Genomic DNA, 22,374 nt, shown 5'->3' on the forward strand with positions numbered 1-22,374 from the left:
ACTAATGTGGTGTCAGTCTCCACTGCAGCGATTTTAACTTTAGAAATAATACATGCAGGGAGCTGACGTTTTTTAGTACACCAGTGGCAGCGAGGCAGTATGGGGAAGGTGAGCGTCCGGGTAGGCTGCTTGCTCGTTTGGTTACGCAGGCAAGTGGGGGCTGTTGCATCCCGTTGGTCAGGTCCAATTCTGGCGCCTTGGTTCATTCACTGTCAGAGGTCAATAAAGTGTTCGCAACATTCTATTCATTACTGTATGCAAACAAAGACACGTGATCTGATCTTGACATTGATCGGTTTCTAGAGGGGCTGCCACTTGCATGCTTGTTGGCTGAGGTTAGTGCCCAGTTAGATCTTCCCATGTCCCGGGATGAGGTTGCTCGGGCCATTGATGCTAGGAAGGCCCCGGGCCTCGATGGTCTAAAGGCTGAATTTTATAAACATTTCAAGTTGCCCGGGTGCCTTCCCTCCACAGTGTGTGGGTGAAGGCTCTTGAGACCTGTTTGCTCCCCAATACCATGAGGGAGGCAGTCATTTACAATGCTAGTGAAGCCTGACAAGCCAGCTGACCTTTGCAGCTCCTACCGTCCGCTTCTCTGATAAATTCAGCCGTTAAAATCTTTGCTAAAATTTTAGCCTCCCGACTATCATCTTATATGCCTCATATCATCCATCCTGAACAATCAGGTTTTATAGCTGGGCGTTCTACTGCACTTAACCTGTGCCGACTCTTTAACATCCTGGCTCAAATAGACCCATACACTCAGGCTGTGGTGGCCACGCTTGATATACAAAAAGCCCTTGATTCGGTTTCATGGCGCTTAACGTATGCTGCATTGGAGAAATGCGGTTTTGGTCCTGGTTTTATTTCATATGTGCGATTGCTCACCACCTCTCCAGTTGCTAAAGTTAGCACTAATGGGACGCTGCCTGTCCCAATTCATATAGCCAGGGGGGGCCCCCTATCACCTCTTTTATTTGCTATAACCATAGAACTCTTGGCAGGCATCCGGATAGCAGACGAGTCTGACATTATATCTTTATATGCAGACGATGCTAAGGAATATGTGAAGGACCCACAGACCCAGTTGCACCCCATCATGTGTGATGTTGCCTTCAGGGAACTTTCTGGACTTCAAGTGAACTGTAGTAAGTCAGAGCTTTTCCCTCTTATTGAAGCCACGACTGAGCCCTGAGATCTACTTGGTTTCTTTCATGTGGGCACAGACTGTAGTGCGGTATTTGGGGGTCATGGTAGCCAGGCATCACACTACACTATATGATTCTAACCATGCCAAATACCTGGCTCACCTCTGCTTAGACTTCCGACATGTTGGATGCTACCCCCATGCAGTGCCTATTTCATTCACTCCCTGGTCTTTGAGGACCGGGTAGTGAGGGGTCAAAAGCTAGTGAATTAATGTTTGTTGCTTGCTATGTGATGTCTGTTACTGCACTGGTAGAAGCCCACTGCACCATCAACTGGCCAATGGCTGAAGGCTGTTGCTTGGGCCAGTGACACGAGAGAAGTGGGTCAGCGGGCAGTCAGTGAGGAACCACCCGTTTAAGACTTATCTGAGGCGCGCAGGCGATGAGCTTCTAGGAGACAGACATTGACCTTCAGAACCCTCATGCTATATTACCATGGCATTCCTCATTGTGGCACCCCTCCCCCCTTTGCTAATGTATACTGCTGTTCTGAATATTCTATGCTGCTGCCTCAAGAACATTGCCTATGTGGACTTGAACCTGCATGCTCACTACCAGTTTGTATGTTCCACTCTTACAAGTGAATTATGCAATGCTCTGAACCAAGTGCTTTAATAAAGAAAGTTTTAAACAAAATAATAATGAATGCATGGACATTTAACAGGAAAATTAAATTAATTAGACAAAGCGTGGGAGCAAAGTTTGGAAACATCCACGTGAGAACAATATACTACCTATGAAGGGAAACAATGCCTGAACGAGGATTGGTTTGAAACAATATTTCCTGAAATTATAGTGAGGTGCAGAATGTATTAAAACTGTGGTTTATGCATCTCCTTATAGATCCTCCACATTGCGATGAAGACGAACGCAAATATGTATGTTTTGTCCTGGTGAAGTTCCACTTACATGATTTGGAAATGTAATAAGAAGCCAAAATGCTGTGGCAACAAGTTTTTAAATCTAGATTTATAATGCTAATTAAAGTGTTGTAGGAATAGTCTTAATCAAGAGAGGATAATTATTCTGCTCTTGCAATAACAGTTAAAACAAAAAAAGGTGATGATTGCAGTCTGTTATAATGAAGGGATAAGATGTGATGAATAGACTCGCCGTAAAATGTGTGTGTTAATGTAATAAGAAAGTATTTTGTACATTTTATATTTATGTTCCAGATTTAGCAGGTGGGTTTAGAAATAAAATACATATGTATATATTCTTTTACATTGACTGTTGACACTGTTGTTTATATGTGGAGACAAAGGAAATTGACCTTTTGAGTGTTTGTGGCTATTCTAAATAATGGGATGAGCGTTAATCCAAGTAGACAAATAATCTTTGATTTGGGTGGAAAAGATCCCCATTGAAAACTAAGTGGAATCAGGTTGTAGTATTGTTAATAATAATCTACCCTGAAAAATTGCATTTTGTCCATGGGACACCCCAGGGCACGGCATGCTGTACCCCAAAAGAGTCAAACAAAGTGGAGCACTCGCAGCCAGCTGCGCAAGGATACTCACAGGGAAACAGAGGAACAGAGGCTCCGTCAGAGTGCACAATCTGTATTCACGCCCCCGACAAGGGCTTAGTAGGGAAAAGTCAAGTAAACCAGGCCAGGGAATATCCAAAGTACTTATGCAGCGCACGATGGAGCTTTCATTCTCAGCATTTTGAAGATTAAACACAATACATACCTCCTTTACTGCTGCATTTTCTGTCAATCGCGTACCAGGTCAGGGTTTGCCTACTTCTAGGCAGAGTCTTGTCCTTTTTATTTTGGCAATTTACGTGGCAACATTTAAAACGTATATAACATTTCCCCTTTCGAACCTTCTACCTTCTTATTGGATGAAAGCTTAGCTTTTTGACTACATGTTCCTGGATTGCTAATGTTTTAAATTCCCCCTTTTGGCGAGTTTGATTTAATCCGTACCCAATACACTATTTCAACAGGAAGACAAGGCATAAGTACATCAGTATATATATATATGTGTGTGTGTGACTTTTGACCCATTGATAAAAACGCATTAAAGAAAAATAAACAATTTATTTTAGAAAGCTTTTCTATTTTTTACAAAGACAGGCTGATAAAAACAATCAGTTCTACTTCATGTGTGAATTTAGATTGCTCAGCAAATCTCACTGTGCATGCCAGAAAGGGCTCTTCCACAGCATAGATGAGAAACCTCAAGAGCTGGCTCACGCTTGTGCCCACTTGCCAGAAGCGATTGGGAGTTGCGTGGGAGGTGGGGGTGTCAATATGTAGTGGAAAACGGTTAGGATCTACTCCTGCCTTTTGACTTAATGATTCACCTTTATAGAGACTACCACATGCATTTGTTGACCAAGTTAGTTACAGGGTCTAGATATTAAGGAGTCAGTCCGCTTTGAGTTTCCTCAATCGCAACACATTGTTAAGACCACACCCAGGTTTTCTACCAAAGGTGGCCCCAGATGACCACACCAATTATACATTCAGCCTAACCGGTTAAACTTTCCTAAGCATCAGCCTTCAGCAGACAGAACACTACATACCGAGATTTTGAATAGGACACTGAAGGTCTAATTGGTCAGGATAGAGTTTTAGTTACACAAATAAGCTTCTTGTAGGTTGTGTTGTAGGTATTGTAGGCAGGACAGACCCTCAGCAAAGATTGAACCCTGTACTACATTGTTCTCAAAACAAGGAACAATGTTAAGAAGCAAACCATGCAGTCCACCGTCCCCACTGCAGCTTTGCAAGGAAAGATCCAACATGCTACAATTTGGGAAGCAGCTACATGGAAGTCTGACCATTTACTGTTCAGATTTTGCTACCTTGCTATGGCTGACAGAGCTAATGCTGCATGCTTCCTTCAATATGCTTTCAGAAAGGAACTTTAACCTTTAGCCTCACCTCCTTAATTACATGGTTTTCAATTCTTAATGCATATGGATATGGATAGGAATTCATACTCAAGACGAAGTAAAACACCCATAACACTGGCTCCCGACCACAGATTGATGAGTGACACCAATGGCCTCCTCTGCCAAAGAGGCTAGTCACCTACCAAGGACTAACTTAAAGAGGCAATGCAATTTAAGCACTTTAAAATGTATTTCTATATACACACAATTTGTTGTTTGCACAGAACTGCTTTTAAAAACATGATTTTTGGAACGGCCATGGTGTCGTCGCAATATGCAATAAAGGATTCTACAAACATTAATGTGGGGCAGAATCCTATGCTGGCAACACATCTATGCCATATGTGCTCAAAAAAGGAATCTTTTCAATAAAAGAACATATGTTATTTATACGTTTAAAATGTGTTAACAAGGCCAGACAGCCCGAGTCCTGGAGCAATCACGCTACCAGCACATCTGGGAATTCATTATCTTTACTTGACTTAAAAGCAAATGTGAAGTGGCCAACTATCCTTATGTGGGAGAGAAACCTTTTCTTTACCAGATACGTTTCCATTTTTAAGACTCACGCAATCATCAGACTGCATAACTTGTTAATTGTAAACTGGTTATATCACTTGTGCAGCACAATATTTATGCTGTATGTATGTGCTGCAGTACAATCATCTCCTGATAGAGGGTAAACAGTTGCCCAGGTTTCTTGTCAAATCATTATTAACAAGACCCAGTGAAACATCTCCCTACAGCATTGCTAACAATACCCAATGATCTACCTCCCTTTCATGAGGTATCCTAGCATTGCAGCTGCACATACATCAAGTCACACCTGCTATTCACAAGTGCAGATCATGCCAACATACTACTCGAGTAGGAGTGGTGTACTCGATTCCTGGTGACTTGGCAGCTTTACCAATCAGTAAGAGATTTACGGCTGTGAAGCCTGCCCTGCCTGCATCTTCGTCCCACGCTCTGAACGTTGTCAGCACTGGCACCAATGATTCACAAGGCCCTAGTGTCTTCATTTCAGATCCCTTACTGCATGCCTCATAGAGGTTTAACATCTTCCTCATCAATCCCACATCGCTTGGAAGCTGGTATCAAAGCGTCAGAATTATTCTCGAGCAGCTTTAAGTCAAATAGAGGATTTTTGTTACGAAGGCGCGTGGCGAAGAGATGGCGGCAGGGCAGGAGACTCGAGGTATGTATAGTGCAGCTACAGGAGGTAAGGCTATGGTTCATGTGAAACTCAGACACGCCATCATTCAGGGTGAAGCCATCCTTGGTCTTCATAATGGCGTAGGTGACGAGCCCTGCAAATCCAAGCTCTTCTTCAATCAGGCCGGCTGGCTCTGGTTTACAGATGGCATGGTAGCGCATGATTACCTCATCCTCCGTAAGGCTTTCATGTTCCTCTTTGGGTCTGTGCATTAGGACGAGATCCAGGATGCACTCGGCTACGGTTGTGGAAGTCCGGAGGCTTGCAGCTAGTTTCTGTTGGTGTTGCATGATCAATTTGTCATAGTCCACCTCCTCTGTGCTCTTAAAAGCCAAGAATTGTACCCACATCTCTTGGCAAGAGTGCCAATGTTTCCAAAAGTAAGTCATGAAGTCCTTCGGGAGTATGGCATTCAAATTCTTCACTGCCTGCATATATGCAATTTGTGAGTTAGCAGAGGTGAGCTCCAATAAGAGTGGCCAAATCATATCATCAGGGCAACCTATCTCTTGAGCCTTTCTGAACAGCAAGTGTTCAACCTGGGAGCGGCAGATCTGAACCTTGGCATGTGGCAGCAGCTCCTTCACCACAGCATGGTCCTCCACCTCTGCACCTAGCACCAAACAGGACACCCTGAACTTCACTTCTGGCACACTCTGCACAAAAGACACCAGGGTGAAGCGCAGCAAGTCTGGTACCTTCCGCGTCAGGCAGTAAGCACATGCATGCCCTCGCCCCTCATCATCTATGCACAGGACTGTGTAGAGGTCAAACTCGTCATTCACACTTACCATCCTGTCAAACACTAGCATCATTGGGTACTGTTGGCAGAGGGACCTCATTATAGACGTGAGGAAGAAAAAGGTCTTGACGACAACCTGGTTATCCACAAACACCAACTTGACCTTTGCTCCTGGGTCGTTGGTAAAGAGGGCATCTAAAGAATGGAGAGTTTCTAAAATGCCATTGTCCCCATTTTTGCAGTAACACAGCAACCGGCGGATGTCCTCTCCACAGATGAACTGCTTGGAGATCTTGTTGGTGGTGCGTACGGGCAGGCACGAGTTGTTATTCACATATCCCTTCTTGAAGTAATAGGCAAACTCAATAGGGCAGAGTGCATGATTGTGGGATAGACAACAGTCAGTGACGATGAGACATTCTTTTTGCTCACTTATCCGAAGGACGAGGTAGGCCTTACAGCCAACAATCTGGGGATCCTTCCTATTCCTGAAAAATATTGTAAACGAGAGCAAATAGAAAAGTGTCAGTAATCATTCTTCGTGGATATATATGGAAAAATGAATACAAATAAATTTAATAAACATTTTAGAAACCTAACCAGAAGATTTCCCATTATTTCTACCCCTATTCCCAAGTCCCACATATCCAAGTCTACGTCCCCAAACCTATTTCAGTACTACTTTAAGTTCCATCTGCCAAGCAGCTGCTTTCATAATTGACAAACCTTGAGAGGGATGAGGATGATCATTAGTTTTTAAAAAAATCTGAAACCCCACACCCATTTTGTTGAATGTTCTAGGGTGTTCCATCTAGACGTGGTTCCATGTATTTTTACCGAATAAATGTCACTGCCGTAATTTACCACTTTTTACGGATTTCTGTGCTGCAAAATGCTTGGGGGCCTCCCCTGCCTGCTCCTCATTCAATATTGTCTCAAACATCCCGCCTGCATCTTGCGGCACAAATTTGGTAACAAAAAAGTGCAGTGAAGAAGTTCTGCTGTGAAATGTCTGCATTAAGAAGACTGGATACTGTTCCTTTATATGTGCGCCAAAACCATCAATTTGTAAGGACTTCATGTATCAGGTAGTAGAAGGATGATGAGAAGCATAACTATAGTGTGAAGTGCTAGAAATGCCCCTTCCATTTTTAAAGTAAAGTCTTGCACCCTTGTAAGATAGCAGCACCCATCCGTCTCCCTCCCCCCTTCCCACCGCATTTGGGTCAACATTGAACACTATACTAGGCAGACCAGAAATCAACCCTCCAACAATCCTGGACATCAGTTTTGTGAGCACAGTGAGCACATATGCTCATTAAACTCGTACCTAGTTACCAAGAGGCCTAATTTAATAGCAGACTCCCCTATCAAAGCTGTCAACTTGAATCTTTAATTACCACATTGGAAAAGGAGGAGAGATCTGAAACTATTGCGGAAGCAAGAACGGGGTTTAGGGGATTGCCCCTAAATGATGGGTATGTGGCCAATATGAGGACAGCACAAGATTAACATGATTAAGCTTCTTCTCAAGCCAAAGGTGATGGTTGAATGGCTACAGACTGATGTTTTGGTTATGCCTCAGGAAGCTAATGTGATCTGTGACCAAAAACAAAAAATACACATACAGATCGCAGTCAACCAGAAATGGCCTTTTTTACGATGGAGGCAGAGGTTCTAGGGCTCTTCATAGAAATTATGCCTCTGTATCATGGACCCGACCCTGCCCAGACTGGTTCAGAGTGTGCAGCTTCTACAAGTGTAATACACCATGCACCACCTAGCCCTTTTCAGGATCTTGGGTTGCAGGTCCTTTTAAAGTACACATGTCGTTACTGTTTAAAGATAACTTACTTCTGAAGTGAAAAGACCCACTTCAAAAGGTCACAACATTTGCTACTATTCAACTTTTACAACAATCCTCATGCATACACAGAAGTCTCTAATCTTATCTTTAAACAGCAGATTGATGACCTATTGATACACTATGACACACACAAAAACCTACTCATCTTTGGATGAGACTTCAACTTAAAAATAGGCAACGTTCATCTAGCCAATCTTTTTGATAGCATTGAAGGTAATTCAAGAGGCATCGAAGACCCCAATATGCTAGATTCTCGATCATGTGTCAATAGCGTCAAATGTAGTTCTTGATTGTATGAATGGGGACTGAGATCAATGAATGAGAGGGTTCCAAATGTTGCTCCAAGCAAACACCTTTATAGGTTTCCAGGGAAAATCTTCTATTGATTAGGTCTGCTTCCCTAGTGCTCATACGGAATTTGATTGTAGTTTTTTTTAACGCTAAACATGTGTTTAGCAATCAGCACCCTACTAGTAAAGACTGGAGGGGGGTTATCTGTACTCCCGCCCTCTATATGGCAGAGTAGAAGCACAGAACGCCCCAGCCAAGGTTCTCTATTGTGGTAGCAATGGACGAGCAACCAAGGCTTAAACTCTCAGGAGGTGATGCAGGCTGGTTCTTAGAACAGTGTAGTCCCCAAGCCCAGTTCTTTATATATATATATATATATATATATATATATATATATATATATATATATATATATATATATATATATAAATAAGGTTCAAGATATATACATCAATTAATAACACACTTTGTACTCTGGCAATTCTAATATGGCAAATATATACAATGTCTATGTGGTACCACACTTAGCTCTTGACTCCTTTAAAATGGATCAACTACCGACAGTTATAATTGCATACAAATCATACAGCAATGTGTATCAGCATAGAGCATAGGAAGGAAGCCAAATTGGGTTAAACAATGGCAGAATGGTTCTCTTGCTACTAAGGCACAGTTCTGGGTGAGGATCCCCACCTGGACAACCTTTAATATAGAGTATTAACAAGCCCAGTCCATATATGTTTAAAGAGTCTTGTTTCCTGGTTAAAATGTTCAACTACCCCGTGTACCCGAGTTAGAAGAGTTAATTCGATGGTCCGTCGACTGATCCCTCGAGAGTGGACTCCCTTTAAAGCAGGAGCCACTGGGCATCGAGATTCCTCGAAGAAAGGTGAACACTTGTGTCGGGACTGCAGCCTCAACCTTCATGGTGCTCGCTGACGATCGATCGTGGATGTCCTGAAAAGATGAGGCCTGCGGTGCTCCTCATGCACTTTAATCTGGGTGACTCATCATTGTGGCTCATAGTTGTTCGAAGTTCAGAATGCCTGTACTCAGGATGACAGGCTCAGGAAACTGAGGCAATGTTTTGCAGTTAGCCTAAGAGTGTAGGGTAGCCATGTGTTTGCACCTCGCCTAATTGTATAGGGTAGCCATGTACAGCATTTAGCAATTGCAAGGACTACCCATGCGTCACACTCGGATAGAATTGTCACTTATCACATTTAGATAGACATGTGCAGATTAACCACGCTTCACACTTAAGATTTGTGTAGTTTAGCCAGGCAACACATTTAAATAAATGTGTGTAGATTAGCCACATGTCGCATTTAGATAGAATTGTAAAGATTAATCATGCGTCACAATTAGATAGATTGTGAAATTAACGATGCGTACGTCAAGACAGGTTTGTGAAGATTAGTCAGGCGTCACATTAGATAGACTTGTGTAGATTAGCCACCACGAAGAACTGAGAAAGTAGCTAATGTACTAACCACCCCACTCTTGCTCCACTCCACCACACCACCCAACTTCTATACAGGCCCACTTGGGTTAGCCAAATTATACACAAACACACACCCAACAAAGCATGACACACATACAATAAACAATCCCTGACATTGGACCTTACCCATACGCACACAACAAGCCAGTGCGCACAACCTCAAATATCAGACAATCAACACATCAGACACACCCCAACTTAACAAACAATCACATAGAAAACAACTCAGGCATTGGGCCTTACCACAGCAAATACAACAAGTCGTGCACGCAATCAACCATCTGCACGCCAAAACAAACAAACACCGGTTTCTCCTGGTTCTGGACCTATCCTATCACCCTACCCTCAATAACCAACCCCGTCCTCTTTCTTGCGTGGGCACAGCAAGACTGCCCCCGATTGGTAGCTCTGCGTGGTATAAATCAACAAAACATGGGACTGGTCAGCCTTCTACCTCCAGAATGTCCTTAGCCCTGGGGTATGTACTTAGGTTTCTATGGATGCAGGTAATCCCCACCATGGGTCCCTTCACAAACTGTTTTTTCACGATATTTGTTATCATTACAGTTTGCCTGCTTCCTGAATTCAGAAGGGCTTGTTTTCTTCCTACTTACTCAAATCTGTACCTTAAAAAGTTCAGGAAGTTAGTTTACTGCACTTTCGTCGACTGCCAGATAATTTTGGACAGCATTTGCCATACAATGTCTGTGCACACCTATGACCTTATACTGTACAGAATCCTTGGTCTTCTGGGTGTCCAGGGTAGGCTCCTATGAGACTAATAACCAAAGGTGATATTGGTGATATTTAACAACTCTTCACATGCATATCACCTCACTGGTCTAATACTGGGGAATAGAAGTGTTGGTCTCACTTCTCTGTGTGTAGAGTCAGTCGTTTTTTCTGTCATGGGCTTTGCTCATCTAAACCCCATAACTGTTGTCCTTTCCCAGAAAAAATCTGGGCAGTCTAGTTTTTGCACTGGAGAGGTTTATAACTGGTCTGTAGGATTCCCATAGCACTGGTTGGGCTTTGAGCCTCAGCTCTCGGTTAAGCTGTCAAAAACTCCACATTTTCTACGGTTAGGCAATGGTTTTGTGTAAGCCACTTCCAGATATCAGGTGGTACAGAGTCAAGGAATTGTTCATCGAGGAATTGTTCATCAACAAATTGTTGCATGACAATTTTCTCCACGATGCTTCGGATGGTATTGGTGGATCTTTGATGGCACACCACTGCTAAATCTTTGACTCAAAAGTACAAATCGCAGATGGTTTCATATGGAGCCAACCACAAAGCTCTAAACCTTTTGTCTAGAATTCTTTTGATTAAATTCCAACCACTCCAGTATGATCTTCTTGATGCTAGCATATGTAGCACCCCCTGTATGATGTGCAGCTTGGTAAGCCTGTTGCACATCTCCAACCCACAAGAGAAATATATGGTCATCATTCTTCCAGCTTGCCAAGTGGGTGGCCCTCTCAAAGTAAAACAAATTAATAAATTCACGGGTGATACTGCTGGGGACATTTGAATGAACTCTAGCTGAGGCGAGGACATCTTTCATCTGTAGTAACGCATACCGATTGTTTTGCTTCAAATGTAAACTGGTGGTCCCCATTGTGATTGTATGGCAGCCTTGAAGGCTTGGAACAGTTCATTCAGTGCCAGTCTGACAACCTGGAGCTGTTCACCCTGTGTTTTTTAAGCATTTGTCTTTTGTGCTCGAGTGGCAATAATTTGGTGGAGCTGCAGGTGCCTATCTGCCTGAATCTTGATAAAAGCCACTCTGATACAAATTAACTCTTCCTTTGTTACATTTGTTACAAACAGTGGCATAACACAAAATGTGCCCCCCCCCCCATCCCCCTGCAAGCAATGCTGAGGGCCCTCCCCCAACTCGGCAACAAATCACGGGTCGTGCCACACTCTGGGTGGGTTTAGATTATTACCCGTGCACAATATGCACAAACGTACTGCTGAAGGGGTATACCACACACTGCACTAGGAGAAAGATATAAATGGGCCTCATTAAAGGTCTGACGGTAACCCTGCTGGTGAAACCGGCGGGTTGCTGCCAGACCCCAAAAATATTACTGCCACCTAACTTCTCAGTAACACCGGGGTATTACAACCCCAGAAGCCGGAAAGTCAGGCCCCGGTAATTCTGGAAATCCCCATTCCCATAGAGACAAACAGGACTCTATGGAAATGGGGAACACAGAAGCACCGGCACCATTAACGGTGCCAGTGCCTCCGTTATGGTCTGCTTACCATGGCCGCCTGCCTGCCGGCCACAGCAACTCCGGCAGGCGGATCCATAGTATGCCGGTCCGGAAACAACGGTGCCGATAGGCTTACCGGCACCATTGTTACCGGACCGGCACACTTGTAATGAGGCCCAATATGTGTTTTAATTCAATATACAGTACACTTGCAGAGAAAAATTGGCTAAAAAGCCAGAGTGTTTGCAATTGTTTTGTGGGGCAACACCAATCCAATACAAGCAAGTTACCAGCAATGCACAGAAACATTAATGCTTTGCTATTAAAAATGCCATGCCACATTGAAAACATGTCCCACTGGCTGCGCAATGTAGACCAGTGCAGACACTTAATAACATTAGAGTAAAACATGCCAGGCCACATTTAGACATACCTAGACTGGTTGCACCAAAATGCCAGTCGAAGCAATAACACTCATCAAGAAGAGAGCACGCATTCAAGCCCCGGTCCCTGCGACCTCTAACACCACAGCCAAACTCTTTAAAATCTGCAAGCAACTGGTCAATCCTGTTGCAGTCTCTACCTCTCCTGTTCCCTCACAGGCCCTCTGTATGGCTATGGCTAAAACTCAGGACATCCGGTCCTCTATCTCCTCTTCCTCTCCCTCTTCCTCTCTTGACCCCCCTTTGGCCATCTCTACCTCTCCTCCTCCTTGTGTCATCCAAACAGGTGCTCCCCTGCATCTCCAGAACCATCAAGGACCATATTGACACCCTCGCTCCAGCCTTGACCGATTTCTGTAATCACTCTTTTGCCACTGGAACATTCCCCTTTCCCCTTGAGCACTCCCTTTTGCACCCACTCGTCAAGAAGCCGTCTGACGATCCTGCCTTGCCGGCAAACTATCACCCAATCTCCATCAGCCCTTTCCTGGGAAAACCCTTGGAAAAGCTGGTCATCTCGCAGCTTACTCTCCACACTGAATATGTTGGTTGTCTCCATGACCATCACTCTGGCTTAAGAGCTGACCGAGGCACGGAAACTACTCTCTTGAACACCGTGAAGATCTGCTCTCTAACCTAGATTCCAGCATTCCTTCCGTCCTAATCCTCTTTGATCTTTCCTCTACTTTCGACACAGTCAACCACGCCACCCTGATCAATCGACTACGTGAAAAACTGGGCATCACGGATCAGGCCCTGAAGTGGCTGACCTCCTTCCTCTTGCACTGCCACTCCCAGGTCCAACTTGGTCCCTTTCTCTCTGCCACCTCTCTCTCTACCTGTTGCGTTCCCCAGGCCTCTATCCTCTCACCCTGGTTTTTCAACCTCTACTTGGCCCCTTTGGCCACCTGATCTCTACCTTCTCCTCTAATTTTCAGTGTTATGCGGATGACACTCAGCTATCCTTCAGGTTCCTTTCCTCCCTCGCTCATTCCTGACTGTCTATCAGCGATTCAGGATTGGTGTGCCTCCAACACTCTTTGCCTTTATGCCAGTAACATGGAGATCCTTCTCACTGGGACCTCTGCCCGTGCTTTCCCTCTCTCACTCTCTCCGCCCACCTTGGGCCCTCTTCCTTCACCTTCCTGCAAGGCAAACAACCGTGGTGTCATCTTCGACTCCACTCTCTCTTTCTCTCCTCACATCTTGGATGTTGCCAAGAAGCCTCACTACCAGCAGCTTCTCCTCAAAGGGACTCTTCCCTTTCTCACTCCCCCCAGAAGCTCACTGTCTCCAGAGCCCTGTTTCTCTCTAGGATGGACTACTGCAAAAACCTCTTTCTCAATCTGCCCTCCTCTACTCTCTGCCCTCTGCAACTAATCCAGAAAAGGACTGCAAGACGTATCCTTGGCCTCAAGCCTGGGGATTGTATCTCTCCAGCCATGAAATCTCTCCACTGGCTCTCAGTAGCTGCAAGGATCAAGTTCAAGACCCTTTGCATTGTTCACAAAGCTTTCTGCGGTCGGGGCCCACACTACATCCAACGCTCTCTTCCAAAATACCTTCCTCCTCGAGCCTTTCCCCAGCTACCTCCAACTCTCCAAGGGCTAGACGCTTCTCCAGGGAGAGAGTGGGTGGTAGATCTCTCTCATTTGTAGGTGCCTCCCTCTAGAATGGCCTCCCTACCCCTCTCAAACTTGAGCAGACCACCTGAAGTTCTGGAAACAGCTAAAAATGTTCCTCTTCTCCTCTGCTTTCTCCCTCTCCCTCCCCTGCTGACCTACCTGATCTACCTGTCTGCTGTGCCGACTGGTTGCTTGGCTACCCTCAGAGTCTCACTAAGTCCAGTCTCTTTCTTGATCAGTCACCCTTGCATTGCCTCAGGGCGTACCATGCACTTAGGGGCTCTAACTGTAACCCTACAGTCCATTGTTCTCCTTGCACTAACCAAAACCGTGCTGCATTTAATCAGACCATTACTGTCCTGTTTTCCCCTTCCTTCGTCCTTGCACTTCCCCCACCCATCCCTTTCCACTTGCATTTCTCGTTCTTGCACTTGCACGATCTGAATGACACAGGGCCAAGTAAGATCATTTGTCTTGTCCTCCTTCTGTCTTCCCTCCCTTGTCTTGTCACGCCTAGAAACACCTGTGTATAGGCGTGTTATAAATGACTTCTATAATTTTATCACAGATGCCCAGAAAAAAATACAATGCCGGAGTAAGAAACGGCTAGACTGGCAGTACCGAAATGCCAGTCTAGCCAGGTAATTGCACTTAGCAGGACTGCTTTATCAGAAATGCGCAATAAAAACAGTTATACTAAACTGAGGAATGACTAGACTGGCTGCACCAAAATGACTCTAGCCCATAATACCACATATCATGCCTGCTTAGCCTGGACATGGACAACCATTATGATTTATCGCAAATCCCGCCCCCCACACATCCTCTCTCCCTCCCACCCCCTACCGCAACCTCCAAAATCAACTCCTTGGCCCAGAATTACCTTCACGTAACTTTTCCTTGTCCCAGAGCTTACGTATGAGGCTCCATGCCTCATAGGCAAGTACTGGGATGAGGAAGAGTGGGACTAGGAGTAATGAAGATTACAGGTAGCTGGGTCAGGCATTACCTCCATGCACCTCTACATCATCCCAGACTGCCTCATACACAAGTACTGCCTCATACACAAGTACAGGGACGAGGAAGAATAGGGCTAGGAGTAATGACGATTACCAATAAGTAATCAAGGCATTAACACATGTAATGGCGTAAAACTATTGAATTGACTGGGCTTCAGTACTCCACCCCCACCCCCATGAAATTTAATTTTGGGCTATGTTGACTTAACCTGGCTGACCTTCAGAGCAGTTGACAGACAGAACAGGACACAGATGTTCAACAGCACCTGGATTTCGCTGTAAACAAGGGCCCCTGAATTACTAACAAAGCATTTCACCGTTCGTACCTGCATTCCTTTAGGCAATTTAAATCGTGGTGTGCGTTTAGTACTTGAATGCTCGGGGAGTGATTGGAAGGGTAGAGATGGAACAGGAGACCGCTCATTCTCACAGCAGTCCAATAAGTGGGTGCTTTCAGACTTAAAGGAGAGAGTTAACTGCTTGTAACATTGAAGTTGCACTAGAATAGTCTCATTAAAATGCATAAAGAAGTTAGATGTGCCCACACAAATAAGTTTGCGTCTCCCCCACCGCCCGTGAAGTTAGTGCCTCTCAGAACATTTGAAGGAACAGCCCCCCCGAAGTGTAGGTTTTGGTGTGCCCCTGAACATAGGGACACACACCATTCACCATATACACACACGCACATCCATCCAGCGATACATTTAAGTGTGTACTCTTTCACCATACAGGCACACCCAAGCAGCCACACGTACACATGTACCCTTTCACCATAGAGGCAGGCAACCCTAAGCACTCACCCATACATTTAAATGTGCACCCTTTAACCATATGCTCACACAGGCAGCCACCTATACATTTAAGTGTGAACCCTTCACCATGCATGCACACTCAGGCAGCTACCCTAAGTGTGCACCCTTTCACTGTACACGCTGTTAGGGAGAATTCTCATTCTATGGCTAATTTACCTTACCTATAGAGTCCCCCAGCAGCTTTGCTGGATTTAAGGGGTTTATTGTTGTCTCCAGCTAAGAGTGAGACTCTTTTCCCCACTCTTAGACATATTGCTGATGTGTGTTCTAGGCTATTTTTTGTGCTTATGGTCTATGGGGTTTTCTCACCCTCATAGGAATCATCTTTTTACATGTGTGTTACTCAGCACCCTCAGTGCAATCACACAGGGGTGTCATAGTGACTCCCAAACATAGACTCCATACCTTGGGACTGACTACTGTCTCCCAGGGCATGTAAAGTCCCCATTGCCTTTACTAGTCAATAGTTATTAACAAAACCAGTACAACCCATCTTACTATGGAAGTACTGGGAAGGGTTAATAATTTTTCCCTGGTGTTCATTTTCGAGAGGGTACCGTATAGTCCCTCTCTCCAAAGTTTCTGGCTGGTGGCAGTGGTTATTACCATAAATATTTGACCGCAAATATTTTCCTATGGGATTTTCCCATTGTTCGAGGCTACCACTTTTACTGACAGCCTCTAACGAACCGCCGGTTTATCTTTTTATTAACTTTACTGAGGTAGGTTTTTATTGCCAGATCTTTGTTAATATTTCTTTCTCGTGTCTTTCTCTGAAATCCTAACCCAGGTCGGGGATCCTTTGTTCGTCCTTTTGGCGGGCTTCTGCACAGAAGCCCTCCTCCCAGCGCCACCGAGTCTGGGGTAGACAGGATGTGTGGGAGGGGGAACAGGCACCCTGGACAGGGTTGCCTGAGCAACCCAATTCGCACTCTGCCCTGATAGGCTAGGGGGTTTTCCCGCCAGGATAGCCACCCCACTGTGTGAGTGACAGCTAGGCTGTATGAATGGGGGGTTTTCTTCATAAAAACATGGATCTGTGGACTGGAAGAGCAAGAAGTCGCCACTGGAACTAAGAAACCCAAAGAGGAGAGAAGCTGAAGACATCTGCAACGACTGAACCACCGGTGAAGCCCTGCTGCAGATCCTCACCACTTTTCTCCAGTGACTTGAGAAGATCTTCACCTGCAAGAGTCTTCTTCCCTTGAGCTGGTGGGGCCAACCAGTTTTCCAATCGCCCTCCAGGACCTGTCTTGGTCAAATTGCCAGTGCCCTGCACTCGGAGACCGGATAGCCAGGCACCCGACCACCATGACCGCGATTTAAAGGAGCGCACCTTTTATTCGTTTTTGGCATCACCGCCGCTGGCGTCTTCCCTGGGCAGTGCAGTAACTCGAACCTTCCTCCACGACGAGAGCCTCTCTTCCTCTGCTGGATACCCCGAACTACAGGAACTACCAGGAACCACTGCCACTGCAGGAGCCGCTTCCACTTTTCAGGTACACTGCTCCGCCAGGCCTCCTGTTTCAAGGGGTAATGTTAAAGGTGTTTGAAATCCTTTACTTACCTCCTAGGTTGGCCGCCCCTATTGACTAACATTGTCTTTTACCTTCTGCAACTGCCTTTTCAAATCGTTAAACAAAGACTTGACTGCAGCTAGTAGAACAGTTTGATCCTGGGCACTTTGCCTTGTACCACTGACTCTGGCACAGGCCTACTGACTTTGGCTAAATCTGTTACAACTGCCTTCTCTAGATTGATTTTCATCACGAAATGTGTTGGTGCACCTAAACTCTTATAACCACCCTTTCCTTCCCTTTGTTAATATTGTGAAGTGCCATTTTGCTCAGTTTTCACCTATGTATTGCTCTTGCTAAAGTGCTACCTTGCCTAACTTGTTCGCAATTTACTTGGGAAATTTTGATGGTGTGTTTTAGAGGCGAACCCTATATAACTTGTCCTTTCCCTCCCTTTTGAGAAATAGTTAGAATGCCATGTTTGCTTAGTTTAACATGTGCCATTTTGCTCAGTTTTCATTCTGGCTCAAACTTGTCTACAATTTAAATAGGGAGTTTTGTATACTTTTCTTGACTGTTTTAAACTTGCTTTTATAATAGTGATTTGTGTGTTGAACTAGAAGTGTGTAAATAAATATAGATATTCTTTTTAATACAAAGCTTTGGTCAGTGTTTCCTTGTACCATAGTACTGTAGTCCTAATGTGTAAACCCTGAATACTGCTCATCTCCATCTTGAGAGAAGTCTGACTACTCAGCCACAGCTACCAACTAACTCTTTTTGGTACAGACTGATACCAAAGGGGATTTATTGCATATACCTGTAGCCTTATTCTTCTGTAGTGCTCCCTAAGGGAACTGCAGGGGATTCTGCCTAACACACGCACGCACACACTCACACCCAGCCACCCATACATTTGTGTGCACCCTTTCACACTACACTCACACAGGCACCCACCTACACAAGTGTACACCCTTTCAAAATACACACACACACACACACACACATCATGGGGTTGAGGGGAGCCCTATTACTTCAAAAAGAAATGGTTTCTTTTTGAAGTCACTGGGCCTCATTACGAGTCCGCCGGTAACCGCGGCGGTAAAACCGCCTGGTTACCGCCGGACTCTTATTACCATTCCGCCTCCGTGATTCCCGGAATTACCGGGGCATTAAAACCCCGGTTTTCCGGGAATCACGGAGGCGGAATGGTGTAAATCCCCATTCCCATTGAGTCCTATAGGACTCAATGGGAATCTGGATCATGGAAACACCGGCAGCATCTCGTAATGCTGCCGGTGTTTCCTCGTCCGCCTGCATGCGGGAGGTGTTAAACCCGCCAGGTCAGACCTGGCGGGAACATCACCTCCCGCCTGCAGGGGTCGGGATCAGGCGGTCCGGAAACAACGGTGGCGGCGGGTTTACCGCCACCGTTATTTCCGGACCGCCAGGGTCGTAATGAGGCCCACTGACTTAATAAAGACATTATTTCCGTTAAGGACCGATCCATTTTTCTTTATGAAGGCAGAGTGACTTAAAAAATAAATTATTTCTTTTTGAAGTCATTGGGCTCCCCCCAGCCCATGACATGGAGGCCTCCAGCCTAGGGTCTTCCATGTCATGGGGTGGGAGGAGCCCTCGGACTTCAAAAAGAAAGTTTCTTTTTCTACACACTCTGCCTTCATAAAATGATTCTGTTACAGAAATTATTTCTTTATGAATGTAGAGAGAAAAAAAAATGCAAAAAAATATTTTGTTTCATTTTTTTTCTCCAAGTGGGGCCCCCTCCCAGGACATGTGCTAGCGGGGCCCCCCGCACCGCGGGGGCTGCGCGGGCCCCCGTTACACCAGTGGTTACAAACCTAAATGTAAGGCAGTCAGTAGACTTCTTTCACTTTTATAACTCCTGTGCTAGATCAAATAGCCTGATCCTGGTCATCCCACCATAGGCACCTTATGTTGCAAACTACCATTTGTTCACACACGTGTAGGTTCTATTTACAATGTTTATTTTCATGTTGTCAAAGGGGAGCTTCTTTACGTTCTAATTCAAGTAGGATTTCCCATCATAAAAAGGTATCTTGGGCAATTTCTGGATTCCAAAATGGCAGCCGGCAGAGGAGGAAGTACGTAGGAGCCTCTCCTCGCCGCGTCAATAAGCACATCAAATAAGCTATGTGGGTGATGTATATGACTATACATACGTTATCATGGCACTTACATGATGGTTGACAAATTTGAGATACTAAACTAATTATCCAGTGACCACGAAATGCTCACTCTACAATGTCATTTACAAATGACTGTTACCACTCCAAACTTCGTGCTACACTGGAAATGTAAGAGTGAACAACTCGAGAACACGGTTCTCACTGAATAAAAATTCCCTATGCAAACTTAATAAAAACATCCTTAAAATGCAAACTAGGACAGCTGATGATCTTAACAAATTAAACGATAATTATATCAATGCATTACCTTTCCTGGACATTTTCGGACCTTTACACTCTAGCCCCGCCCACATAGGAGGAGGACCCTACAAAACATTGTGGCTGCGCACCATCAGCAAGTGGCCTCTCAAGTGGCCTGTTGTGCCTGGGCATAACTCTTGCGATAAGCAGGTTCCTGGAGTCAAGTATAACGAAGGACTGCTGACTTGCTCATCGTTTGTGGGTGTGCTTTAAGCAGGTGAGGTCCTTGAGTCAATCGGCAGCGGGCCGCACATAGCTTTCCTTTTTGAATCCTTTCATTTATTATAATCAGGTGGGGGTGTTAACGCAGAACACTTTCCACTTGTAACTGTCTCAAGTATAAATAACATGTCTTCTCGTAACATGAAAACGAAACGGTCAGCCGCTGCCACAACTCTGGTCATGAACCGACGTGCAGGTATGGCTCTGGCAGTGGAAATGCCAGGGTCATCGGACACCGATGAAGATCTCCAATGCGCGCAAATGTGTTCTTTGGCAGAGGGAAGGGCTCTGCAACACGGCAAAGAAGCTCAATTTGAACCATCGCAATCTCTTTTCTGTGAAGGTGTGCATCTAGCAACTAATAATAATATCAATACTAACTTTGTCCCAGATTTAAACACAAGTGACACATTTGCAGATACCCCTCCAATATTTAGCACAGGAGAAATGTCGTTGTTAAATTTATCCCAACATTTGACAGAAAACAACGATACAAACTCAGGCATTTATCCCACGAAATCAACGTGTAATTTTGAGTCAGTTGTTCAGAAAAACACCGATTTTAGTCTTAGAAGCATTATGTTGGCAGAGCTGAAAAACAATCGGGCCTTCTAAATGATATAGCCACCACCTTGATATCTTTGCCTGACATCTGCAGGATGTTGTTCTCTGAATGGCGTGAAGACCCAAAAACTACCTCAAATCCTATGTCCGTCTCCTCAGCGAAATTGAAAGTTCATACTGATAAAGTGGGGAGCGCATTACAAATGACTAAGGACGTAGTACCAAAAAAAGCACTAAGTGGGGGCACTTCGTTACCGCAAACGTCTCTGACAAGCATGCACCTATCAGTGTTCACACGCATGACCGCCAAGATGTCATGAGCGGTGACACTGAACCATATGTGGTGAAACCTTCCAAGAAAAAGGGAAAAAAAGCAAGACGTATAAAAAACATGACTGTTAGCAAGTGCTCCAATACATCATTGCGTAAGTTCATGCGTGGCATGGACCTGCGTGACGACTTGGCAGACTTCCATAATGAAAAGGAGGCTCCAGACAGTAGAAAAACAGGTGCAGTGGTCAATGAAGTTGCCTGCAAAACTTGGCCCAAGGTAGCAAAGGCCATTGGAGATGTTATAGGCAAGCCTGACGACCCTCTCTACACTGAAGGTATAGAAAAGTTGTCAGATGTACTAAAACAGAAAGAAAGAGCGGTGAGCATAGATAGGAACCTCAAAAAATTGGAAAGAGGTATGTTAGATATATTTGATATATTCAAGAACCCTGATGCCCTGTCCCGTCCCAATACCCCCATTTCCGGAGGCTCCATACCGCCTGTGCTGTCTTCTAATCAAAATGAGCAATCAATCTGCGTGGATGACATAAAAAGCTCAATGGGCGGTATGAAGCAGCCGGCTACCCATATGAATATGGAAACGAATGCAAGTGGTGCCCCCAGACAGGGCCTCCTAGAGGATAAGACAGATGTTGGCATGAAGAATTCCCTGGTTGGGGAAGGTGTTCTTGTGAATGGTTTGTCCGAGCCACAACACTATGCTCTATGACTGAAGCAATCATGGAGAAAAAGATCAAGGATAAGTTTATCACGAAACATGAGGAAGAAATGTTGAATCCAGCTCAGATGAAAACAACTGTGCAATCTTTACCAGTGATTACGGGCAAATACAGTGTTTGAGAGCCCCAGGTGGCGGACTATCACTTTGATAGGGATATGGGGTAGCCTGTACCCGAGTTACCAGCAAGAAATGTCATCCCCAGGTACCCAATAGGTCGGGCATATTTGAATGGGGGTGCAGATGGTGCACTTAGGGAACCGGTATATGCTAATGAGCCAAGTTTACTTCTCTACTATGTCTTTGAGGAAGGGGGCCCCAGAGCCCTGAATTGTCCATATATAATAAATATGTTCAATAGCATTCAGGAACTCAGCCTGATTTCTTCCATCGATATACAACTTGGTGGATTTTATACATAACTATCATTATGAATATGTCAGGCTGATAATCAAATCTCCGCTAGTAAGATCCTTATTAAAAGAGGCAGGGTCATTGCAGAAAAAAGGGTTCGATATAATGACATTTACAGATTCCCCAAATGCATGTGTGAGGGACACTTATGTCAAACGATATGTGCCAATAAAGGATAAGAAAGGTGATCCACCCCTGCAGCAAGTAGAAATGTCACAAACAATTGATGCAGCCAGGGACCACTTAAAGGACATGCAGGAATGGTGATGGTTGGCTATATCCCTGAGAGAATCAATAGACCAACTTAAACAAGTC

At 44.8% G+C, this 22,374-nt stretch overlaps 1 protein-coding gene across 1 annotated transcript in view; it reads right to left on the reverse strand.

Moving 5' to 3' along the window:
* Positions 1-3,235: 3,235 nt before the first annotated feature.
* Positions 3,236-22,374, reverse strand: part of LOC138526844 (uncharacterized protein ZSWIM9-like) — a 173,110-nt gene continuing 153,971 nt past the window's right edge. The window contains exon 3 of the mRNA XM_069637588.1: positions 3,236-6,561. Coding sequence (XP_069493689.1) covers positions 5,160-6,561 — 1,402 coding nt within the window. The 3' untranslated portion in view covers positions 3,236-5,159. The remainder of the gene's footprint in view (positions 6,562-22,374) is intronic.

This window comes from Ambystoma mexicanum, chromosome 1q (genome assembly GCF_040938575.1).
Source record: "Ambystoma mexicanum isolate Mex_15411 chromosome 1q, UKY_AmexF1_1, whole genome shotgun sequence".
Taxonomy (NCBI): domain Eukaryota; kingdom Metazoa; phylum Chordata; class Amphibia; order Caudata; family Ambystomatidae; genus Ambystoma; species Ambystoma mexicanum.